Source organism: Jaculus jaculus, chromosome 1 (genome assembly GCF_020740685.1).
Source record: "Jaculus jaculus isolate mJacJac1 chromosome 1, mJacJac1.mat.Y.cur, whole genome shotgun sequence".
NCBI lineage: Eukaryota > Metazoa > Chordata > Mammalia > Rodentia > Dipodidae > Jaculus > Jaculus jaculus.
Window position 1 is genome coordinate 109059182 of NC_059102.1, and position 17904 is coordinate 109077085.

At 44.1% G+C, this 17904-nt stretch overlaps 1 protein-coding gene across 2 annotated transcripts in view; it reads right to left on the reverse strand.

Moving 5' to 3' along the window:
* Gabbr2 (gamma-aminobutyric acid type B receptor subunit 2) overlaps positions 1 to 17904 on the reverse strand; it is a 439836-nt gene that overhangs the window by 117787 nt on the left and 304145 nt on the right. For both annotated transcript variants that reach the window (XM_004656955.2, XM_045141789.1), the window contains exon 8: positions 16512 to 16572. In XM_004656955.2, coding sequence (XP_004657012.2) covers positions 16512 to 16572 — 61 coding nt within the window. The remainder of the gene's footprint in view (positions 1 to 16511; positions 16573 to 17904) is intronic.

The following is a 17904-nucleotide window of genomic DNA, read 5'->3' on the forward strand; positions in this document are numbered from 1 at the left end:
CAGGCCTTTTTCTCTGGTATCCTGACTGGCTCCTGGGCACCAACATCCCTGTTCACTTGAGTCATAGGGTGTACCAGCCAAAGGACAAAAAGTTAATTCCATCTCAATAAAATAAAGAGTTTTCCTAAAATGGGTAGCCAACAACACAAAAAAGCCAACGAAGGACAGAAAACTGAGGGATCGCCACAAAGAATGCCCAGTACTACAATGAGAGCCTCAAATAAAATCACAGAGAAATCAACAGAGATTCATTCTCAAAATGAAAACACAACAACCAATGAGACCCTAATCAAGCGAATAGCTGAACTGGAAGCAAACCATCAAAGAACCAACAGAATTGTCTCTTATAGCATTCAGCTTTTGACAGTAGGCTTAACTTGATTGAAGAAAACGTCAAAACCCTCCAAAGAGATATGAAGAAATTGAAGATAAAACAAGAAATGGAAAAGCTCAACAACTGGCTGATTAAGCTTAACGAATCAAATTCAAGAATGAATTCTAGGAAGCATCAAGAAAATCAGAACTCAAACTGAAATTGTACCTCAAAAAAGAGATGGACATGATGCACAATAACACAACAGAAAATAAAAATCAAGTAAAAATTATAAAAACCTCTCTAGAACCCCTCACCAGCAGAGTTACTTGTGTGGAAGACAGAACCTCTGACCTGGAAGACAAGACAGAAGAAACTGATTGGGAGGACAAAAACTTTGCTAAGTCCAAAAAATCAAGTGCACCAGATACAAGAAGCCCACAGAATACCAAACAGACATGACCAAAGAAGAAACTCTCCAAGGCACATCACAGATAAAAATCTTAACAATGAAAACACAGAGAGGGTGTTAAAAGCAGCAAGAGAGAAACAAGTCACAACATACAAAGGCAATCCCATCAGAATTACATCAGATTTCGCAATGGAAACCCTAAAAGCTAGAAGGGCCTGGAATGGAACACTTCAAAGTCTAAAAAACTATGTCTTCCAACCCAAGCTACTTTTTCCAGCAAAAGTATCCTCATAATAGATGGTGAAAGGAAAACTTTCCATGAAAAAAGCCAACCCTATGCAAAACCAAACTTGCAGAGATTAGTCGAGGGAATACTCCACACAGAACAGTCAAACAACCAGTCTCAAGAGCCAACAAGGAAAAGACCAAAATAACCAAAAATAGACCAGGCTCAGCACATTACAAAACACAAGAAAGCACCAAACCCCATAACTCATCTCATCATGGCAAGGATTAATTTAAACCTCATAGTAATAAACTTAAATATTAATGGTCTTAATTCACTGATCAAAAGATACAGGTTATCAGGGTGGATCTAAAAACTGGACACTTCTATCTGCTATCTTCAAAAAACCCACCTCACTATGAAAGAGAGACACCTCCTCAGCATGAAAGGATGGAAAATGATGTTCCAAGCATTATGGAAATCAAAACAAGCCTTTGTTGCTATATTAATATCTTATGAAATAGACTTCAAACCAAAAGTAATAAAAAAGGACAAAGAAGGCCACTTCTTACTCATCAAGGGAATGATCCAACATGAACGCATCACAATCATAAATATATATGTGCCAAACACAGGTGTACCATAGTTTATAAAACAAAATCTACTTGACAATAAAACAGAAATAAACACCAACACCATCATAGTAGGGAGATTTAAATACTCCATCATCATCAATAGAGAGATCATACAAGCAGAAAAGCAACAGGGAAATAATAGAGCTTAACAACATCATAAATCAAATAGACCTAATAGACATCTACAGAACTTTCCATGTCAACTCTATAGAATACACATCCTTCTCAGCAGCCCATGTAACCTTCTCCAAAATTAGCCATATATTAGGCCATAAAGTGTGCCTCCACAAAGTCAGGACAATTGAAGTAACTTCCTGCATGATGTCATATCACAATGCTTTAAAGCTAGAAATTAACAACAATAGACACATCAAGACCTTCATCAGCTCCTGGAGACTAAAAACACACTTTTAAGCAATGAATGGATCATGGAAGAAATAAATTGTAAAATTCCTATAACTGAATAATAATGAAAACACAACCTACCAAAACTTATGGGAGTCAATGAAGGCAGTCCTAAGGGGAAAATTCATAGCACTAAATGCCTTCATTACAAAGACAGAGAGATCCCAAATCCCAAATGAATAACCTAACTGTCCACCTAAAGATACTGGAAAAACAAGAAGAATACAACCCAAAGAGCTCCAGATGGAAAGAAATAATCAAGATTAGAGCAGAAAATAATGAATTGGAAACTAAGAAAACAATTTAAAAAATTTATGAAACAAAGAGCTGGTTCTTTGAAAAACAAGATTGACAAACCCCTCTCCAATTTGATCAAGCAAAAAACCCCACAAGGGGGCTAGAGAAATGGCTTAGCGGTTGAGGGCTTGCCTGTGAAGCCTAAGGACCCCGGTTCGAGGCTCGGTTCCCCAGGTCCCACGTTAGCCAGATGCACAAGGGGGTGCACGCGTCTGGAGTTCGTTTGCAGAGGCTGGAAGCCCTGGCGCGCCCATTCCCTCTCCCCCATCTGTCTTTCTCTCTGTGTCTGTCATTCTCAAATAAATTAAAAAAAAAATTTAAAAAAAAAACCACAAAAAACAAACAAACAAAAAAAAACCCCAACCAAACAAACAAACAAACAAAAAAAGAGAAGCCTCAAATTAACAAAATCAGAAATAAAAAAGGAGAAATTACAACAGACATCAATGAAATTGGAAGAGTCATCATGGCATACTTCTGAAACCTCTACTCCACAAAACTGAATAATCTGGAAGAAATGGATGAATTCTTAGATACATACCACCTACCAAAACTAAACCCAGGGCAGATTAACCTCCTAAACAAATCTATCACATCCATGGAAATTAAAAAGGTAACCAAAAGCCTCCCCCAAAAGAAAAGTCCAGAACCAGATGGCTTCTTAGCCAAATTCTATCAAACCTTCATTGAAAAACTGCAACCAATTTTTCTCAAATTGTTTTGCATAATTGGAGACCAGGGAATCCTCCCCAACTCCTTTTGTGAAGCTAGCACCACCATAACACCAAAACCAGACAGAGAGGCAACAAGAAAATTATAGGCCTATATCCGTGATGAACTTAGATGCAAAGATTCTGAACAAAATCCTTGCAAAGCAAATTCAACAATATATCAAAAGCATTATCAATAACCTTGACTAAGGAGCCTTCATCCCAGGGATGGTTCAACATATGGAAATCCATCAACATAATATACCACATAAAGAAACTTAGCCATAAGAATCACATGATCATCTCAATTGATACAGATAAGGCCTTTGACAAAATATAATACTACTTCATGATCAAAATGCTACAAAGAGTAGGCATGGAGGGTTTATATCTCAACACAATAAAGGCTATATATAAAGCTCCTAAAGCCCAAATAATACTCAATGGGGAAAGACTCAAGGAGTTCCCACTGAGATTGGGAACAAGACAGGGTGCCCGCTCTCACCATTGCTCTTCAACATAGTACTAGAAGTATTAGCACAAGCAATAAGACAGGAGCAAGAAATAAAAGGGATTCAAGTTGGAAAGGAAGAAGTCAAGTTAGCCCTATTTACAGATAACATGACCTTGTACATAAGTGACCCAAAAGTCTCCATCTCAAAACTTCTAAAGGTGATTAATTCCTTCAGTAAAGGGGCAGGATACAAAAATCAATGCACAAAAATTAGTAGCTTTTCTATATGCAAAGGACAAATATACAGAGAAAGAAATCTGTGAGGCTGTCCCATTTTCAATAACAACAACAATAGCAAAATACCTTGGAATAGCACTAACAAAGGATGTGAAAGATGAAAACATAAAAAATCTGAAGAGAGAAATCAAGGAGGACTTGAGAAGACAGAAAGCCCTCCCAAGCTCCAGATAGGTAGAATTAATATTATGAAAATGGCAATTCTACCAAAAGCAATATACAGATTTAATGTAATACCAATATAAATACCAGCATCATTCTTCACAGAGACTGAAAAATGATCTCAAAATTCATATGGAACAGCAACAGGCCTTGGATATCCAAACATATCCTCAGCAAAACAAAACAGAAAATACCACCTCTGGAGGTATCACCATACCTGATCTAAACCTATATTACAAAGCCATAGTAACAAAAACAACATGGTACTAGAATAAAAACAAAGGTGCCAATAATGGAGACTAGAGAAAAAACAGCATCTTCAACAAATGGTGTTGGACCAATTGGATGACCATATGTAGAAAAATGAATTTAGACCCACTCCTTTCACAAAAGTCAAGTCCAAATGGATTAAAGGCCTCAATATAAGACATGAAACTTTTTAAGTTCTGGAAGAAAAAATAGGAGGTATGCTCCACAACATAGGACTGGGAAAAGACTTCCTGAACAAAACTCCAGTAGCTCAGGAAATTGAACAAGCACTCAACCAGTGGGATTTCATGAAGCTAAAAAGACTTTGTACAAACATACCATAAGCAGAGCCAATAGATTACCCACTGAATGGGAGAAAATCTTCACCAGCTATGTCATTGACAGAAGTCTAATATCTAGAATCTATAAAGAACTAAAAAAAAAATAAACCTAAACAATAAAAATTCAAACCACACACTCCAAAAGTGGGGCACAGAACTGAATATGGAGTTCTCAAAGACAGAATTACAAATGGCTAACACACACTTAAGAAAATGTTCAACATCCCTAACCATTAGGAAAATGCAAATTAAAACAACTATGAGATTCTACCTTACCCTAGTAAGGACAGCAAACATTAAAAAAAAATCAAATGACAAGCTGGAGGGATGGGATGGCTTAGCAGTTAAAGCATTTGCTTGCAAAGACAAAGGACCCAGGTTTGATTCCCCAGGACCCATGTTAGCATTTGAGGCATTTGCTTGCAAAGGCAAAGGACCCAGGTTTGATCCCCAGGACCCATGTTAGCCAGATGCACAAGGGAGCGCATGCATCTGGAGTTCGTTTTCAGTGGCTGGAGGCCCTGGCACACCCATTCTCTCTTTCCTTCTTTCTTTGTCAAATAGATAAAAATAAAATATTTTAAAAAATCAAATGAAAACATATGTTGGTGAGGATGTGGAAAAATAGGAACACTCATTCACTGTTGATGGGAATGTAAGCTTGTGCAAACACAATGGAAATTCCTGAGAAGGATGAATATAGAGTTACCAGCAGACCCTGTTATTCCTTTTCTGGGCATTTACCCTAAAAGCTCCACACCTCAGTTCAGAGATATTTGCTCAACCATGTTTATAGCTGCTCAATTCATAATATCTAAGCACTGGAATCAACCCAGGTACCCATGATTAGACAAATGGATAACCAAGATGTGGTATATATGGTGGAACTCTACTCAGTAGTAAGAAAAAAAAATGACACAATGAAATTTGTAGAAAAAATGGTCAAACTTGGACTCGATCATACTAAACAAACTCACATAATCACAGAAAGATAATTGTCGCATGGTCTCACTCATCTGTGGTTCTTAACCTGGATCAGCTTGAGTTGCTGACATAGTCTTGAGGCTTGGAAAATAGGAAGGGTAGGACTTGGAGGAAGGAGAAGGGTGTGGGGGGGGGGCCACAAAACTGAAGCCAAATTGAACTGGTACCATAGAATCCTATATCCTAGAAGTTAGACCAAAAGGTTGAACCCTCAACTGGTCTTTAAGGGGAGCACCTGAATTGAAGAGCCCTGGAGAAGGTGAGATGAAGCCTAACCTTAAATTTCTCCTGTTTTTCTTTTTTCTATGTCCTTAGTAGTGGTCCTGTACCAGGACGCAGTTAACATCCACAACAAGCCATTGATCAAAGAGACCCACAAATTCTCCCAAAACAAGACAGACTTCTTTCAGATCACTTCATTACCCACCAGAAGTTAATGACAAGACCCTACTGCTGAAGACATCGTACACTGTTGGCCCAGGCCATGGAGAGACCTGGTTGGAATCCGGAAGAGAGCCAGTCCCCAGATAGCCCACCCAGTGCTGGAAGGCGTTACATGAACTGCTGGGTGAAAATGGCCAACATCTATCTGAGTAACTCGAAGTCTAAGCTACTCAGCAGCAAACAACCTGAGGTGATGCTCACATAAGTGCAATTGTGGCACACAGCCATGGTGGGTAACCAGCTGCTCTTGGATTGGCTAATGGATCTGCTCAATGAAAGGAACCCATATCTGGAACTGGGAAGCAAGTCAGAATCAAATCCAGATAATGATTTTGCTTTGTAATGTCAACCTTCCACTAATCTTGGGCTATAAGAGGGTCCACACTCTTTAAATTCTCTCTAAATTAACAATGGTTATCCCATTTAATCGGTGCTGACTTCACTCTCCATTGGAGAATCTTCTTTTCTTTTTCAGATGGGAACTGGACCTGAGGAGATAAATGACCTAGCTCACTCCACCCTGGCCCCAGCTGAAACCACAGAGGAATTGGGGAAATGAGCAAGAATGTTGCTTTCTCGGTGAACCTGATATCAGCACAAGGGTGAAGAAGATAGACACTGAGGACACTCAACACCTACCAAACCAGAGATCCAGAGGCTCCTAAGAGCCCATCACTGAAGTAGATTTAAAATGCACCCAACATGGCTCAGGGAATTTTGTGGAAGAGTGGGCAGAAAGATTGTTAGGGCCACATGTTGGGACATTTTGCACAGAGACATTGCCTCTCCCCCATAACAGACTTTTGCCCCCACACTGCATGGCCCACAATCCCCATGGGGTTGACCTGCATCCCCAACAAGGAAGGCCTCTTTGGAAAAGGGGCAGTGACGAGGGAAAAAATGGCACCAACATGTGTTGTTTATATACTAAGTATGTCCATATCTAATAAAAATAAATTAAAAAACAAAATGTTTATTGTTAACAATACACACACACACACTGCATAACTCAGTGTAAAAGAAAAGATGATTACAGCTCAATAACAAAGATTCTATAAACACTGCCATGCATCTGGCTAAAGGCCCTAAGCTCAAACACAGGAAACAGCTCCGAGCTGGGAGACAGGCACCTTTGGGCTAGTGTGGACTTTGGCACAGTCTCAGTGGACCCTGCCTCCATCCCCACTAATAGGTGGTAGATGGGGGATTTCAATGCCCTCTGACAGCTTATGATTCTGCAAATGCTTTGAAGGGTCCTTCTTACTGCAAAATAAAACTTGCTCTTTTCACATCCCTTCACAGGTGCTGGATCTTTCCCTGCCACTCCCGCCCTTGCAACCATGATTTTGAGACAGTGTTTCTGAGATGGGCTTGATAACTGCGGTATGACAGTGGGTTGCTGACAGGCCACTCTCAAATAGTGATTTCCACTCCCACCTTCTCCTGATCTGGCCCACCTCCCCAGCAGACCTGGGAAGCACTGTGCTGCCTGAGCTGGGTCCCGAGCACTCTCCTCTCTAATGTCAGTAGCAATGAGACACTGCTACCACTTAGGTAAGTCCACTGCCCTTTGTGTGGAGATTTTTTAAATTTAAATCTATTTATTTGAGAAAGAAAAAGAGGGAGAGAGAGAGAAAAGAGAGACTGGGTATGCCAGGGCCTCTAGCCACTGCAAATGAACTCCAGATGCATGTGCCACTTTGTATATCTGGCCTATGTGGTACTGGGGAATTGAACCTGTGTCCTTAGGCTTCACAGGTAAGTGTCTTAACTGCTGAGCATTCTCTCCAGCCCTGTGTGGAGCTTTTTATCTGGCCAGATGAACTCTGACCAATGTTCCGGGACTATGTCAACTTGCCAGGGGAACATCTACCTGTTGGTGAACTTAAGCACACTGGCTCAAGGACAAGAGCTAAGTCTCAGAAGGACCAGGTCATGTAAGCATCTATTCTTTCTGCTCTCTGGCCTGAGTACCATTACTTCAGAGTTTGCCTCAGAGGCCACCTCCCCTGGTATTCTTCCTAGATTCTGTTAGATGGAGCCTGGTGGCCTCTGCTGAATGTCCTCATCCACCTGTGCCATCCCCTTTCATGCACCTCCTGCTGTGGGGTCTTGTGTCTGTCTTCCCTTGGCTAGGGTTCCCCCTGAGGAAGAAGGTTATATCTCATTCATTTCAGCTCTCTTTGTTCCCAAGTCCTGGCATTTAGGAGGTGCCAAAAGTCAACTGTCAAGAAACTTCAAAATCACAAACCAGAAGGCCCTGAAAGAGGAGGAGGCTTGTCCACACCCAAGTTTAAAACTTCTATTCAGGGCTGGAGAGATAGCTTAGCGGTTAAGGTGCTTGCCTGCGAAGTCTAAGGACCCATGTTCGACTCTTCAGATCCCATGTAAGCCAGAGGCACAAAGGTGAGACAAGTGCAAGGTCGCACATGCCCACTAGGTGGCGCAAACATCTGGCATCCAATTGCAGTGGCTGAGGCCCTGCTGTGACAATTCTCTCTCTCTTCCTCTGTCTCTCTCTGCCTCTTACTCTTTCTAAAAAAAATAAAATTAATTAAAATAAAAAAATAAACTTCTGTTCAACCAATATACAGATGAATAGCAGATTGGGAGATGGTGTTCGCAAGCTGACAATCCATAAGGGATTGACATGTGAATTATGTAAGAAATCCTTGGAAATGAATAGGGAAAAGTAACCTCGAAATCAAAGCAGTGAAAGGATTGGAGCTAGTTATTAACAAATAGCTAAAAAGCTCAGAAGGAAATAGCCAAACCCGCAGTAATCAGGGAGATGACTGAAAGCCACAGTGCGATGTGACTTTATTCATTTAGACGGGCAGAGAGAGGGGGAAGGGAGGGAGGGAGGGAGGGAGAGAACATGTGAGCAAGCACATTCGGGAGGGAAGGAGGAGGGTGGGCCACAGAATCCCTGTGCGAGGGCTCACTACAGTGCAATCTGTCAAGACTGTGGGTACATGCATCATTTTCTGACCCAACAATGCCTCCCAACCACTGTCCTGAAGTAAATCACTGTGGGCCCATAAAGCCGTATGAGCCACCCAGCCAGATGCACCATGGCATTCTCACTGAATGCTCACAGTTGCTTTCAAGACAAGGAATGTGATCATCTTTAATTTTACTACTTGAAAATGAACGCCGAAATGAATGCCCAGAGAGATTAAGCCGCGCTGCCTAGCCACCAATGATCAGTGTGTTTGCTTCAAAGCCATTTTACTTTCCACATGGCAGCGGATGAGCTCCCCATCACTGGAGGCATTCAAGCAGAGGCAACGCTATAAAGGAGAGTCCATGGCTCAGTGAAGCACAATGCCTGCTAAACACTCCTGTCTTCCAGGCGCGGGAAACCCTGGATCATGAGGGATGGGAAGTCTGAAGCTTGGGGACAGCCTGGTCCTAATGAGTGCATCTTTAGTTGTGGCTTTCTGTTTTTGCTGGCCCACAATCGTGCTGAGGAGGGGAGCACTCAGGGGGCAATGTCTACACTCTTGCTTATAGTGGTGGAGTGGCAGTCCAGTGAGATAGCCTTTGCAGACCTGTGACATGGCAGGGGAAGCTGCAATGTGTGTCTCAACAATTGGGAAAGGACTATTAAAAAAAATCAGCCTCAAGAGTCTCCAGCTTGGGCCAAATCAGCTCTGAAAGTTTTCTAGTAGGTTCTGGGAAATGATCATTGTCCTTTTATAGGCACTGGCATTTAGCCAGAGAGATTATGAAGCCCCCGGGGTCCAGGGACTATCTTATTCAACTTGGTATTCCCCTGGAGGACTCAGCAAAGTGCCAGGCAGATGCTCAGGAAATGCATGCTGAATAGAACCGTATCTGTCACCCCCAAGACCAGGCAGTAATTACCTTCGGCACTCGGGGAGGAGGCCGCCATCTCAGGAGGTGCATCATGAATGACAATTACAACCTTAGAGCCCACAAGACCCCATCCCTTCAGCGCAGGTGCCTGGACAACCAGCTCTGAAGTCTGTCCTCTGTGTGTCACAGAAGCAATGAAAAATCCAAGCCACCATCCATCAGTCTCACGAAGAGGCCTAATGGAGGCAGGCAGCAGGCAGAAGAGCAGCAGATGCTGGGTGTTCGGTGAGAGCCGAGCAAGGTCTCATCCCGGCTCTGCTTGGCTCCCTCCCTTGTTGCAGATTCGGAGCTCTGTTTGGACACTGGCGGTAATGGGGGCTCTTTTTCCTCTTCAAGGAAAGAAAAAGCCACTCGTCTAGAATTCATCTTCTTCTACACGTGGCTCTGGAGAAGGCAGAGTGGCTGTGGGGGAGCTGTGACCATGGGGAGGAGTTGGACACAGGCCTCGGGTGTGGCCCACAGGATACCCACTCCGCCCTGCCCGCCACTCTGGGAAGACAGCAGAGACCCCACCTTAACAGGAAGTGTGGGATCCACACAAGTTGTCTGGTGGTGGCCCTAGAATACTGTGATGGGGATGTGGGGGATGGGGCAGAGAAGGGAAAGGATTCCTTCCAGGGACCTGAGTGGGTAGTGGGTGTCTATGTGGGTGGCTGAGGGTCATAGCTGCTGGAGCATCTGGGAATAAGAAAGGGACATCCTTGGGAGATGCTTCCTGCAAAGAGAAAAGATGCCATGGTACCTGGACCCCACCTGTCAGTCACCATTAGCTCTGGCTGCTGCTGAAGTGGAAGCGTTAACTTCCCAGACAACGCTTGCAACGACTTATTCTAGAGGGATGGATGGCCAGGGAATATGGGTGCTCACTGGTGGCAGTTGTCAGCTAGCCTGTGGGATGGTCCTGATGGAGGTCAGTGCTTTGGGAGTTCTCAGCTCTGAGCAAATGGAGAGGGCTGGGGACAAGGACGACTTCTCAGGGCTCTAATGCCCCCTCCCCCCCGCGGGTTCCCAATGCCTTACCCTCAGGGGGCTAGCCTAGGATAGTTGTGGCTGTTATTTTAAGGCACTTTTGTTTATTCAGCCCTCCTAAGTTTCATTTAACAAGGGCTGTTCTCCACTCTGGTAAAAGGGCTGTCTGTACGACCCAACCTCGTTCACCTAGCCATTGCTAAGGCTACCAGCTGAAGCGAGTTGCTGAAAAGTAAATGAAGAGCATCCAGATGGTTCCATAGGTAGGATGGCTCAAGCTTGGGATCCACTCTTTCACCAGCAAACAGAAAGAGCCCACCGAGAGCACACAGGCTGCTGCCAACTTCACTGTAGCCTTCCCCGCTCCCAGCTTGGAGAGTTCCCAGAGCATGGTCTCAACTTGTCCTCGGAACAGCCCTGAGGCAGGCAGGGCTGCTACCAGCAACGACCGATTTTGCAGAGGAGCACAGAGAGATTTAGGAGTGAAGCGACTTGCCCAGGCCATGCTTTCTGCCAGAGTTGGAGTAATGGCTTGCATCTGGGGGTCTTTTGCATCCTAATGACATCACTAAACTTGTAGTGGGGCCTATGATGTGTGAGGCACCGTCACCCATCCTCCAGCCCTGGGATCCCAAAGTTGAGAAGGGCCACGGCTTCCTGGCTCTCCTTTTGGTCTTCTCAAAGTTGCCTCCTGTTTCTGATTAGTTTGTTTTAGTTTTGAAAGAGAGTGAGCCTCCTCTAAAACACGTCCTTCTGCTAGAGAAAAAAAGAGTTTAGAAGGCACGGGGTACTTTGTGCAAGTGAAAAGCCAAGCCCAGTGTCCTCTGCGTGTAGCCTAGAGAGGGTGGGCAGGGCCAACTTCCAAGATGTCACAGTGCCTGCCTGCAGTGCGTGGTTGAGACCGCCTCGAGGTGCAGCTCTACACGGCGGGCACTTGCTGTGTGACATTTGGAAGGTGGTCCCTGTGAGTCCGCTCTGCCATGGGACCTAGTGCTCCACCGTCTCCTTTGGATGGGGAAAGACAGCAGAGGTGAGGGGCAGGGAGGAAGACGTGAACGGGATAGGCGGTCTTGAAGGGTCTGGCAGAAGACACCGCAACTTGATATGGAGGCTTCTGTGAGGGTGCTATTATGAGGCAATTAGAAGTTGGTAACCCTAGGGTGTGGAGAGACCCTTCCTGTGGGAAATATTCCTAGAAGGCTCTAGAAGACAGTTTGAACCATTCCCTTTTTGAGGGGAAGGAGAAGCACAAATATAAGGATGGACGGGATGACCTCACGATCTCACAGGAAGTCACAGCCTGCCCCAGGCAAGTCCCCTCCCCAGTCGAGGCCTCAGATTACCTTCCAAAACGTGTGGTTAGCCAAAAGCCCTTCTAGCCTGGTTGGCCTAGTCTCCAACTCACTGTCCTCTCAACCTGGTGGCAAAGCCACCTCTGAAACCCTTGGCACAAGAAAACTAACAACTGGGTTGACGCACCCATGTCCCCTGCACTCTGGTGGCTCATGCCAGTCCCCCAATAACCCACGAAGCCTCTACCAGGCCAAAAGGAACAACGTCTATTCTATAAACCGTTAGCAGGGACATCTGATGGCCCAGCTGCAACACTCAATAAAGTACAGATACAAATGTAGGGAGGATGCACATGCGTGTGGGGGCTGGCACTCCAGGAGAGCCGAGGAGCAAGTCCAGCCCTGCCGCTAGCCAGCCGTCTTCTCTGAAGAACACATCTTTGTGCTTCAGGTTTCCCATCTGTGCCAAGAAGCGGGTGAGTGATTGCTAAGGCCTTGCCTTGTCCTATACACTCCTGTATACGTGTTCGGGAGGACTACCACAGTGCGTACAAATATAGCATCAGAAAAAACATTTATCTAGGTTTTCCTCAGGAAAGGGCCATAATTTTTGACAGGGTGTTTATTATAATTGCTAAGAAAAAGAAAAAAAAAAAAGGATGGGGGATAAGGGGATATAGCTCAGTGGTAGAGTGTCTGCCTAGTATGCACAAGGCCATGGACTCAATTCCTAATATTACAAAAAGAATGCACATTAAAATATATTTTAGAGAGAGAGAGAGAGGCAGAGAGAGAGAGAGAAAATGGGTGTCCAGGGCCTTTAGCCACTGCAAACAAACTCTAGACACACACACCATCTTGTGCGTCAGCCTTGCATAGGCAGTGGGGAATCAAACCCGGTTCCTTAGGCTTCCCGGACGAGCACTTTAACTGCTCAGCCATCTCTCCAGCCCAAATTAAAAAAATCATATATTGCACATCATCTTGTTCTTCACATATTACAAAAATGTGGGCAGGGTCTTCTCCTCATTTTACAGAGGAGGGCAACTGAGGTGCAGAAAGGCAAGATGGCTTGCCTGACGTTCTATAGCAAGTAGGAGACTTGAACTCAGGTGGACTGGACCACGAGGCCTGGCCCCTGACTTGCTGTTTGCTGTACTGCCTTCCATGTAAAACAGTATCAGGGGCTGGTGTTTACACTTAACATATGAAAAGAAAAAAGGGAATCAAATTGGCATGCATTCATTGCTGTGACCAAGCAATCCATATTTTACAAAACGCTTTCCTAGAATAATAGAATTTGAGAACTAGAACTGTGACAAGAGAATTTAGTTGCAATCATTAAAAAAAATGTGTCTTTGCCAGGATGCTTACTTTGTTCGACCAAAGAAGAAATAAGATTTAACAAATGGGAAAATAATTACATTTGCCTAAAATGACACCTTTTGTGCACGCCAGAGAGCTGACACGCATTTCAATTACGTGCCACAGGAAGACGAATGGGTAACCTACACGATTGCATTAGCGTGCTGGCACTGAGGAACACCTCTCCCTGTTGATTGAAAGCCTGCTGGGAACAGTCTGAATGAGTCTGAATACCTCGCTTTAATTTTTTGCTTTTCTTGGGATGACTCAGGGTCTGCTCAAAGTGAGTGTCTCAGACAGCAAAAGGTAGTACACGGAGGAGGAGTCCATGCAGCGGTTTGGGTGGACCACGCCAGGCTGCGCAGAGGAGGCATCTGCCCCAGCGATGGCCAACCCTGCTTCCCAGGGTGCCCCAAAGACCCTGACTAGTTACTGACCCTCTCTGGACTCCATTTTCCCCTCATCACGCAAGGTCAGAATGGTTTCTGAGGCCCCCTTCTGACAACAGCAGTGAAGAGTAACAAATAAACTGGCTTTTTTGGGAAAACAAGGAGTCTATGAAAAGTGGGGGTTTTCTCTTCCCTTAATATATCTTTTCAGGGGTACTTAATAGGATGGTATTATATATATGTAAGTAGAAGAATAGATTAATGGGGGTGAAAAGGCCCAAAGTGAGGTCAGGGGAAGAGATTGAGTAAAGGAAAGGTGGAGAGAGGACTAATCAAAATCTAAGAGGATATAAATAAATCATATAGAAACCTACTTGTTTGGACAATGAAACACTCAGGAGCCATAGATTGTTGCTAGAAAATTTTCAGTGCCAGGGATGGGATATCTTCCAGTGAGTTGTTGGCCAGGAAGGTCCCTGATGTCCCCCAAAACATTAAAGGCCATTGCCGAGGCCCTTGGTTTCCCACCAGGAATAAATTGTAAGACCCTATTGCTGAAGACTTCACATACTTGGGCTGCAAGGCCACTGAGAAATCCTGCTGGAACTGAGCTGATAATCTCCTCCATGTAGACCAGCTGAAAGAAAGCTGGAAGAAGCTATTCTTCATGCAGTTCAATGGGAAAGAGAAATCACCAGTGAAGATACTCAACAGTGGACACTGCAAGCCTTATATTTGGCCAGCCAGGCCAAATGAGCCAATGGTGCAATAGTGGCACGTCTGTAATGGTGGAAACCAACTGCCCTCCAATTGGACTGGAGGCCCGCTCCATGGGAGGGAATACATCCCTGATACTGAAAACCTACAAGTCATGAGCCCTAGGGGTGTAACGTCGGCTGCTATCTGGCCAAATGTATATACTATGCTCATCAAACTGCCCAGTAACCACTTCTCTTAATGTTCATAACCATATATTAATGCTACTCTCACTTTTGGTAGAAAACCTTCTCTTTTCAGATGGCAGTAACCTTGGGATGACTCAGAAGGCATCATGGTGTTGGAAATAAGTGAAAGGTGTGCTCAGTACTGCAATATCTCTATCACACCTTCCAAGGCTCAGGGTCTATTGTGGAAGAGGTGGTAAAAAGAATGTAAGAGCCAAAGGAAGGACAGGACTCCTTACAACGTGCTCCCACAGACACAAAATGGGCTGGCTATCCATGACCTCAGTGTACCTGACACTACCTACATAAGACCATCATAATAGGAGGAAAAGATCATGACATCAAAATAAAAGACAGACTGAGATGGGGAGGGGATATGATGGAGAATGGAGTTTCAAAGGGGAAAGTGAGGGGAGGGAGGGTATTACCATGGGATACTTTTTTATAATCATGGAAGTTGATAATAAAAAAATTAAAAAATAAATTTTTTTGAAAGTGGGGGCTATAATAAAACAGAAACTAAAGACCCACACCAAGGACACCAAGGTGGTACAAATTGGACTGTGTGTGGCTTCTCCATCAAACTACTGCCTTTGAATATGGCTTTGAAATGCTCATAGGATCCAGAGCCTGGGGATAAAAGGGCATTATGAATTGTTGCTAAATGTTTTTGGTATGATAATAGTGTGGGGGTTATGTCTTAAAAGTCCTTCTCTAGAAAAAAAAATGCACGCTCAAGTATTTATAGATTGAAATGAGATAATGTCTAGGAGTGGCTTTAAAATACAACAATAAGTTGGGGGATGGGCATGAGTAAAGATAAAGCAAGATTGGCAAAATGTGGGTAATGGATTAAGCTGGGTGGTGGAAATGGGGGAGTTATTATGCCGGCCCCTCTCCATGGGAGTCTACTGAGCACTTCTCTTTATTGTGTTTGTGTGCATGTGTGGTGTGCCATGTGAGTGTGGGTGAGTGTTTGTATGATGTGTGGATGTTTGTCAGGTGTTTTCCTCTATCACTACCTTATTTTATTTTATGTGTGTGTGTGTGGGGGGGGTTCTAGCCACTGTAAATGAATTCCAGATGCATGTACTGTGTATCTGGCTTTACATGAATGCTGGGGAATCAAGCCGGGCTCCTTAGTCTTTGTAGACAAGTACCTTAACTGCTGAGCCACCTCTCTTTATTCTTTGAAACAGGGTCTCTAGCGCTCACTGATTTGGCTACACTAGCTAGCTGGTCAAGCCCAGGGATTCTCTTGTCTCTGCATCACCAGTGCTGGGATTACAAGCAAGTGCCAGTGCACCTGGCTTTTATGTGTGTGTTGGGGATCAGAACTCAGGTCCACATGCCTGCAGGACAGATACTTTCCTCACCCGGCCATCTCCCCCGCCCCTCTGTGGAGCACTTCTGTAATCAAACCCCAAAACAATGCAGGCTTCCCTATTCAACTCACTTAACCACGCCCCTCCCCCAGCCATCTCAGTCATGCAGGGAGGGGTGGGCTTGTAAAGTAATGTAGTTGAGGAATGCCTTTCCACCTAAACTGGAACTCATGGCTTCACAGGGAATATGTTAGAACATATGGTTTCACAGGGAAGTGCTTTCTGTTGTCCTTTTCTTGTTTTATCTGGAATCCCATATCATGTTTCCATTTCTTCTGACATATTTTATTGCAGAAACACAGCATCCCTGAATACAAATGCCATCAACTAGAAAGAATAAGTATCAAAAAGCCTACCTTGAAATTGAGTAAATTTAATGGTGCCCATTCTCTCCCCGTTCCGGAATACAACTTGACCCTAAAAATGTAACAAAACAAACAAACAAGAACAAAAGAGAAATGTCACATTAGCCCAAATGCTACTGAGCTCACTGAGGTTCATTAACTGTACAACACAATTACTAATAATTGGACAAAACCAGGCTCCCATTGGACCACAGATGCAAGATCAAATTCATTATTTCTAAATTAGTTGTGACTTTATCTGGTTAATTTGTGAGGAACACAAAATCAATAACAGGACATGTGAATTAAAGCTCAGATAAGCATCATCAGTTACATGGAGACTACTTATGAGATGTCCACATGTTCCGTGTTATTGGGGTCTTCCAGTGAAGATGGAGGTTGTCCCTGGCCCTACCCAGAAAGATGTGAGGCTTCACTAAGGCTGCGTGGCTTGAGGACCAAGAGGAGCTGGCAATCAGAGTATGCGTTTTAGGACAGAAAATGCTTTTGGAAGTTTCTCTTGAACAGTGACGTCAGCCCCAATTATAACTGGGCTGTGGTGCAACACAAAATTAAGCATTTCGAGCTAGCAAGACCCGACTACTGTCACAGGCAACTGAGCACCCCTCATTAGGGACTTCAGGGGCTAAAGATGCTGTCGTCTTTAGCATCTGTCTTGCTGGCTTCCATATGCTTGGCTGAATATGCCAGGAATTGAAAGAGGGGATGTCAGTTCTTTTTTTTTGCCCATTTTTGGTCCACCTAAAGGTCTGTAGCCATGTGAGGAAACTGGCATGTGCTCTGTCACTGCATGTTAGTGACTAGCTGAGGTGGAATGGGGAAAATGCCCACTTTTCAGATCAACAAACAGAGCGAGCGAGCAAGCGAAGACAGAGAGATTATGTGCTAGTTACAGGCATTGTAAGTGAGGCTGGAATTAAAATCCAAGGTTCATTTTATTTTCTGACTTATTTATTTATTAGGCAGTGCTGGCGCTTGAACCCAGAACCTTGTGCATGCCAGGCAAGTGATGTGCCACAGAGCAACATTTCCAAACAAGTTTCGTTTACATGTCCATGGTATTTCACTTCTGCTCCATAAACAGATCTCTCCCTCTCTTCCTATCATTGTGAAATTAGGAAAGGAGTGGTAGCTGGCTTGTTTTCTCACAGCAAGACTGCAGCAGTTAGTTCTCTGGGAGCATCTTCCCTTAGGGCGAGGCTCTATTGCTTCAAGAGCGGAGGCCCACCCCCAACCTGTTCTCAGGAACACCTTCCAAGGCCACTTTGACACCTCTTTGAAGTCCCGAAGACAGCTGTGAGTCTGAAAGGAACACCCACCGGAATTCTATATTCAGGTGGCAGTAAGCAAATCCCCGGAGTGTGAAAACACTTCAAGGGCAGGT